Source organism: Myotis davidii, unplaced genomic scaffold (assembly GCF_000327345.1).
Source record: "Myotis davidii unplaced genomic scaffold, ASM32734v1 scaffold924, whole genome shotgun sequence".
NCBI classification, from domain to species: domain Eukaryota; kingdom Metazoa; phylum Chordata; class Mammalia; order Chiroptera; family Vespertilionidae; genus Myotis; species Myotis davidii.
In genome coordinates this window covers 804503-813022 of record NW_006294764.1, presented here as the reverse complement: position 1 = coordinate 813022, position 8520 = coordinate 804503, and the positions used below count along the sequence as shown (strand labels likewise).

Below are 8520 nucleotides of genomic sequence, written 5' to 3'. Positions count from 1 at the left end.
ATATGCAAAAGCCTCTGTGCACAGCTTGGGTGGGGTGGGGTCTCAGGGAATCAACAGGGCAGAGCAAGCAGCTATGGCTGCTCCTCAGTCCTACCCTAAGAGGCCCTGCATCTCAGTGTCCCAGTAATCGCTGCAAGCACCTCTGAGAGAAAGCCATCCTCGAGTTCCGACCGATGCCAGACAGTCCAGTTTCTCCCCGTATGAGTCTGGGTCCCCAGAGACTCACCCAGAACTGGAGTTCAGAGCAGTCGGGAGCTTGTGTCTCCTTCCCGATTGAAAAAGACAACCGAGTCCTCAGCTGCCAGCCCTTTCTGTGTGTGCCTCTGTACCTCTGCACTTTACTTCCATAGCTCCTCTGAGTCTCAGTGTGCTTTTCTCTTTCCTTCTAGTTGTAGAATTTCCACTCAGCCAGCCTTCCTGTGGTTCTGGATGATGTCCGTTTTGTCTTTTAGTTGTATTTTTGAAGTGGTTGTGCGAGGCAGCGATTTCCGGTGTTTACCTATGCCGCCATCTTGGTTTCTCTCGTGAGTACAATCTTTAACATGGAGATTGGGACATAACAATAATGTAGCTATTCATTATTAATGAAAGCTGCAAAGCCATTAGTGTTCAGGTGATATAAAAAAGCCTCAACACCCAAACTAAAACCCTACCCTTACCGGCCCCAAAGTAACCAAGTATAGTTTCAGAGTCATTAAACCTAATTTCCCAAGGCTTTGGCCCTAACACTATAAAACATATGCTTTAGGGGCTTCCATCCAGAATTTACTACAATCCTAAACGGCAGTATTTCTTGTGCTATCTATAATAATAAAAGCATAATATGCTAATTAGACTGGACAGCCGAATGTCCTTACGGATGACCTTCTGGATGAAGCTGGGGCTACGAAGGCCGAGGCAAGCCGCCGCAGCTGTGAGGGCCCAGCTCCTTGCACAAATTTTGTACATCGGGCCTCTAGTTTTGTGTAAGTAGAAAGTCTGTTGTTGCTTTCTGTGGTGGGGGAAGTACCAAGGAGCTGTATTAGTACTTTTAGAATATGCTATATAGACCGTTTTCAGTATAACCCATGATTAGATGGTGAATCCAATGTGTGGAAGATTCTGAAAACAAGGAGAGGAGTTGCCCTGGCCGGTTTGGCTCAGTGGATGGAGCATCGGCCTGTGGACTCAAGGGTCCCGGGTTCGATTCCGGTCAAGGGCATGTACCTTGGTTGCGGGCAAATCCCCAGTTGGGTGTGTGCAGGAGGCAGCTGATCGATGTTTCTCTCATTGATGTTTCTAACTCTCTATCCCTCTCCCTTCCTCTCTGTGAAAAATCAATAAAATATATTTAAAAAAAAAAAAAACAAGGAGAGGAGTTGAGTCTTAGCATTGCAAAGGTAACGATAAAAAGAAATGTTGACCAAAGGATATGGCCTTAATAAGAAGAATGTGCAACAGAGGCTATTCAGGAGGCCACAGTTCTAATTTAATCTGAAAGTCCCAAGGCCCTCAACGAGAACAGTGGTGATGGGAAATAAAAAGTGGAAATGGACACTAAATTGCATTATGAAGACTAGAGAATCAATGACGTTGGTGACTGGATATAGGAAATGAAAGAAAAATAAGTGCTCAACAAGTTTGGCAGAGTAAGGAATGGTGGAGGCAATGCTAGAGTCAGGGGAACCTTTTTTTGTAGGAGGCCTGAGTTCATTTTAGATTTCCCAAGCTTAAAGTGATGAGGGGATTCTTTCCAGTGGAAAAGGTCCAAGAGTGGCTACTAATATGGGACTGAAACTCATAAATGAAAAAAAGATGAGGCTGAGATCACATAGAGGTAAACACTGAAGCCACGAAATAAAAAACAAATTTTAAAAGTTTTCAAGGAAGTAGAGAGAAAGAATAGAAGTCCAAGGCCCAACTCTTGGAAACTGCCATATGTCTGTTTTAGAATGAAAAAGAACAGATCCAAAAAGGGGAAGAAAAATAAGACTGATAACTATTTGGACAGCCAGGCTAGTACCACACAACAGAAGGCAAGGGAAGAGGTTTTCTCTCAGCAAAGGCTTCTATGTGGATTCATCTGGAGCAGAATGCTGATGTCAATAATGAAGCACAATGCAGTAGAAGCTACACAAGTGAGTTGAGAATTACTCTGGTGGCCTCTGTAGAGCCTAAATCTTTCACCAGCTGGGCTAAAGTTCACTCAGCAAGATCTATGTAATGATTGATGGTAAGTGTTCATGAACACTGTTGCCAGGGAGCAAGCTGGTAGGACAGATACAACACTTCTCTGGGATATAGGGACTTACCTAGCTCATCCCAGAGCTGCCTGCACTTATCTGTCATGCTTGTTCCTTGCTGCCTCCAGAGTGTGAGTCGTGGGTCAGCCATAAACTGCTCAGTTATTAGTGTCAGCATCCTGGCTCCATTGGAATCTCTCATCCGCAGCATTTCTCGAACCTGACACATAGGAAGGGCAAGGGGTTGGTGACTACACATCATAAAAAAGTAGGATAAGAAGAAAGGAGAGGAGTGGGAAGAGAAGGTGAAGTGTCATCTCCAAAGAGCCGTTAGAAGTCCTCTTGTTCTGTAAGCAAGTTTTCTGCATGTATCAAGAAAGCTTGCTGTGCACAACTGAGATACTGCTTCATATCCACTAGTATGGCTAGAATAAAAAAGTCAGATAACAACAAGTATTGATGAGGATGTAGAGAAATTGGAACCCTCATACACCATTGGTGGGAATGTAAAATGATGCAGCCACTTTGGAATCAGTCTATTTAGTTCCTCAAACAACTAAACAGAGTTATCATATGACCTGTCAATTCCATATCCTAGAGAGAAATGAAAAGGTATGTCCACAGAGAAACTTGTACAAGAATATTTCTAGCAGCATTATTTATAACTAGTGGCCCGGTGCATGAAATTCATGCACGTTAAAAGGGAATTAATTAGAGTAAATATTTTAATATTGCTATTTGCCCTTTGTCTGTAATAGAAGTGTCAGAGAAAGGAAATTAGTAAAATGTATATGAAAATCTTCCTCCTGTCAGAGTCTGGGGCATGCCATGGAACCCAGAGTCAAGTTCCCGCCCACCTGCGTGCACCTCGAAATTGCACAAGACCCAGACCCAGCCAGCCCCACCCCTGTCAATCCCTGCCAGGTGTGGGGCGCAGCCTCAGGTCCCTCGTCAAGCCCCACTGGGTGCGGGGCGCAGCCTCGGGGCCCCTGTCAAGTCCCACTGAGCGGAGGTGCAGTCTCAGGTCCCCTGGCCCGGTGCTGGGCAGGGGGCTCAGCCTCAGATCCCCTGGCACACCCTCAGGTCCCCTGGCCCGGCGCTGAGGCAGGGGGCGTGGCCTAAGGTCCTCCAGCCCAGTGCTGGGACGTAGGGAGCAGCATGAGGTCCCCCATCAAGCTCCGCCGGGCAGGGGGTGCAGTCTCAGGTCCCTGCTGATTGCTCGTTACGGCTCATTACGGGAACCCCGCCTCCACTGTGGGCGCAGCCATCTTATGATGGCGTGACGAAGTGAGGGTCAATTTGCATATCACCTCTTTATTATATAGGATAGCCAAATGGTGGAAACAATCCAATGGCCATCAATATGCAAATGGTTAAACAAATGTAGGGTATCCATATGATAGAATATTATTTGGCCATAAAAAGAAACAAAATACTGACAGATGCTATTAATGCAGATGACTGTTGAAAATATTATGCTAAGCGAAGGAAGCCAGTCACAAAAGACTACATACTGTATGATTCCATTCCTACTAAGGTCCAGAATAGGGACATCTATACACAAAGGGTAGATTAGTGGTTATTTAGGGCTGGGGGAGGAGACATGCAGGATAGGGGAATGATAACTAAAGGGTATGGGGTTTCTTATTAAGATGATAAAAATGTTCTAAAGTTGATTGTGGTGATGGGTGCACATATTTGAATATTCTAAAAATCACTGAATTTTACACTTTAAAATGGGTGAATTTTTAAAATATATTTTTAGTGATTTTAGAGAGGAAGGGGGAAGGATAGAGAGACAGAAACATCGATCAGCTGCTTCCTACATGTCCCCTACTGGGGATCGAGTTTACAACCCAGCCTTATGCCCTGACCGGGAATAGAACCTTGATTTCCTGGTTCATGGAGTTGATGCTCAATTACTGAGGCACACTGGCTGGACTAAAATTGGTGAATATTATGGTATGTGAATTATATGTCACTAAATGTGTTTTTAAAAACAGGGCAAGAACCCCCTGGCAATGGGCAAGGAGACACCTGATTGGTGGGGTTGCTCTTATATCAATCAGGGGCAAAGCAGATGTATAGTCCTTAGTTCATCCTAGCTTGATGCCTGTGTTGGTGGTCAGAGCTATTTCATGCCTGAGGCACATAAATAAATAAATAAATAAAAACAGGGCAAGAAAGCCTATTGTGAGAGTCCCCACCGCCAAAAATCTCTTCAAGGCCTCATCAGACAGTCTTGGATTCAAATCTACATTACTAAAACCCCCAGCAATGCTAACTCATTTAGAGAGTGGAACAGAAGGAAGAGGACTACCAGGGTGAGGTAGTAGGGTTCCCTGGATGCAACCTGCTCAGGTCTGCTCTGATGAACCTCTCCTAATAGTTTTCAAGCATTTGATAGAGCTAAAACATTTGCTCTTTGGGTACAATCACAATATTTAAAGCTGGAAGTGAAGGCCTGGGGTGGGGGGTGGGGGCAGGCTAGAAAGGGTGGATATGGAAAAAAAGGGGACATCTCTACAACTTTCAACAATAAAGTTTTCTTAAAGTAAAAAAAAAAAAAACAAAAACCCCTTTTCATATCTTACCTTGGCAAACATTGAATTGAGCTGCTTCCCAGAGCCATAGTAACAACCCTGGGAGAGAAAGAGCTTCACTTGTTCTTTCACCTGTTCTTCATCCAAATGCCAACAGTTCTCATCATCAATGCTGGCTCCAGCTGTGGGGTCAGGAGCACCTGTGAGAAATGGGAACCATGAAATGAATTCCCTGAGTTCATATGCTTCACATTTAACAGGGGTGGAAATTTGTGAGTGTATTCAAAAACATTTGCAGATGCCATAATAGCATATATAGCAAACCCTATACTTTTATAAATTTATACTCAAAGTATCCTTCATATCTTGGTTCACCTCAACACCACCAATTAAAACACAGTTTTAGCTATTTACACATCCCTTTCCCCTAGTAGCCTGTTAGCTCATTGCTCACAGTTGAATTGCAAGTTGAATCCATGGTTAAATCACCTATGGCACAGTGCTGGTAATGTGATAGACACCCAGTGAATGTTTGTGGAATGAAAATGGAATCTTATCTCACTTTCTCAAAGACGGAGTCTTGTAATATATATTTTAAGAAACCTGCCTCCAAGTGACAATAGACTGTAAGTCAATACTGTATAGGTATAGTCACACAAAGGTTACAAATTTATGTTATGTTTAATCATTTTTCTTTTTCTCTATATTAAAGCCCTGCTTAAATGAAATCCAGTTCTGCACAGCAAAGCTTTTCTGGTGCATCATATTCCTGAGGGATCAGGAGGGCTCACACATTCATTTAGTCCACAAACACTAATTAACACATACGATCTTCCACTTTATAGTAGGGTAGTCCCTCCTTATCCATTAGGTATACATTCCAAGACCGCCAGTGGATGTCTGAAACCACAGATAGTACTGAACCCGATATATACAATGTTTTTTTCTTATACATGCATACCTATGATAAAGTTTAATTTATAAATTAGGCACAGTGAAAGATTAGCAATAATAACATAATAAAATAGAATAATTATAACAATATACTGTAATAAAAGTTATGTTATTGTATTGTACTCACCTTTTCACTTAAAGGAAGCACTTTACAACTTTTCTTTGGTATATCCGAATTGCCAACATCACTACTCTTGTGCTTTGGGGCCATTACTAAATAAAATAAGGGTTACTTGAACACAAGTACTGTGATACCAGGGCAGTTGTGATAACCAAGATGACTAATAAGTGGCTAACAGGTGGGTAGTGTATACAGAATGGATATGCTGGACAAAGGCATGATTCATGTCCTGAGTGGGACAGAGCAGTACAGAGTGAGATTTTATCACACTACTCAGAATTGCGTGCAAATTAAAACTTATATGAATTGTTTCTTTCTGGAATTTTCACTTCAATATTTCAGATACGTTTGACTACAAGTAACTAAAACCATAGAAAATGAAGCTGCTAAGGGAGGACTACGATTTCCATTATTTGCTACTTTTCTTCAAATGCATTATTCTAACCAGGGTCCTGATCATATCACTTCCCTGCTCAAAAGTCTTCATGATGATTCAGAATCTTACTAAATTAAGTCCAGATGCCTTAGAGCAGTGGTTCTCAACCTTCTGGCCCTTTAAATACAGTTCCTCATGTTGTGACCCAACCATAAAATTATTTTCGTTGCTACTTCATAACTATAATGTTGCTACTGTTATGAATCGTAATGTAAATATCTGATATGCAGGATGGTCTTAGGCGACCCCTGTGAAAGGGTTGTTCGACCGCCAAAGGGGTCGCGACCCACAGGTTGAGAACCACTGCCTTGGCATTTGGCATTCAAGGCCCTCCATGCACAGACTCTATCTTTCATTTCTAGCACTGTCTTACCTATACTTATGCTATGTTCCAGCTAGAAACTTAGTATTCCCAGAAGTCAACAACATTTCCTTATGACTTTAGTTATGCTTTTCTCTTCAGTTATGCTTTTCTCTTTATTTCCCTCCCTCTCTCCCCAGCCTATTCTTTGGCTAAAAACAACACGTCTCATTGTCAGTATTTCCTCAGATCTAGAGTCAGGGCCACAATGAGAAATGGAAACCATAAAATAAGTACACAGAGAGGCTAATGCTGCCCAGGTTCATGTACTGGTAGTTCACTTGGCAAGAGGGACTCTTTTTTTTACCCCCTTTCTGAATTAGCCATATACCTCATTGCCACCTGTCAAAGTATATATGTACAAATAAAGGCAGTAACACTCTTCTGAGCACTTTATTTATTACTTCTCTTTAAGACTTGTTGCATTTTGTTTTACATTGAAATTTTAATTTTTCATATATTCCCAACTAAATTGATTAAGGTTAACTGATTATAATTGCAAAAATATCCCAACCTCTAAACATAAAATAAAGCAACTAAGTAGATTTTTAGCAACAAAAATATTGTACAATTACCATTCACTTGGTTGATTTCTGAGTTGGAGGATAGAATCTCATCTGCCAGTTTCTGTGCAGTAGGAAGAACTTCAGTGTGGTGGGCTGTGATTAAATATTGAATAAACTTTTGTAGCTGGTCCCTATTCATCTGGAAAAGGGTTTCTGAGATAGGAAGACGCAATTTGACTTGGTCTGGTTTACGGATCCTGTAGAGTGAGAGTGCTACCACATGAGCACAGTAGAATATGTCCTTGTTGCCGCAGCCACATGTCACTGAAGTGATTTTGCATCGATCAAAACTGATTGCCACTTTGTAAGTCATTGCTGATTCAGAAGTAGTGGCTGGCTCAGTCACTGTGCCACTGAGATGGAAGCCTAAGGAAACAAAATAAAGTGTGTTTAGAAATTCTGTAGTAAAAATCTTGAAGATTTTCATCTTGCATTTTAATTAATCAATTCAGATACTATTTGCTGAGTATCTCCTATATATATGGTAGGCCCTGCCAGAAATAGGTCAATGCAACATGGGTATTGCTCTTCAGGAACACACAATCTAGAAGGAGTCTTTATCCTAGAGGCCTCCTGAACTAATAAGACAACTTTTGTTTGTACATATGTACATTTTTCTGGGGAGATAGTTCATAGCTTTCATCACAAGTCTCAAAAAAGGTTAATAAGGAAACCAAAATAAGTTAAAAAATATCTGTAGTTAATTTTGAGCTCTATCTATCTATTCATCTCAAGGCTCATACCAGCACCTACTGGGCAGCAGTTTGGGGGGCAAAGAGTTTGCAAGTGAGAGGTGCTTTCTCTCTCAACCTGATTTTCAGCTTTAATCTCTTTACTGCAGCCATGTAGCTGGCTAACGAGGGATGGTAACTAACAGGATGTCTGATCATAAAGAGCCTCGTGCTATATGGACCTGAACAGCAAGGACTCATGTGTTTGGCCTTCCCCTTCCCGTGTGTGTGTGTGTGTGTGTATGCAGTCGTGTGTGTGTGTATGCAGTTTGTATTCCCTGGGAGTGCCTCCTGTCATTACAGGGGGCTTTATCTGTGGTGCACTGTCCCAAGAGAGCAGATGCAGAGGTCGGTGTTAGGACTGCCTCCAAGCTGTCTTCCCTCTCCAGGCCAAGATGCCTTATTCGGTGCGGCTTTTCACTCAGCCACATCACTGTGCTTGAGAAATCATGGGTCACTGACTGGATATTGTGCAGAACTATTATTATACCTGGTCTCTTTTCCCACTCTGGGATTACTGTGCAATAAATACATATACACTGAGTGGCCAGATTATTATGACCGGCCAGATTATTATGACCACCAC

At 42.1% G+C, this 8520-nt stretch overlaps 1 protein-coding gene across 1 annotated transcript in view; it reads right to left on the bottom strand.

Annotated features, from left to right (window-relative positions):
* Positions 1-7630, bottom strand: part of ZSWIM5 (zinc finger, SWIM-type containing 5) — a 53385-nt gene extending 45755 nt beyond the window's left edge. Inside the window, 3 exon segments of the mRNA XM_006779572.2 lie at positions 2292-2442; positions 4817-4965; positions 7213-7630. Of these exon segments, the coding sequence (XP_006779635.1) occupies positions 2292-2442; positions 4817-4965; positions 7213-7630 (718 nt within the window).
* Between the last annotated feature and the right edge of the window lie 890 nt (positions 7631-8520).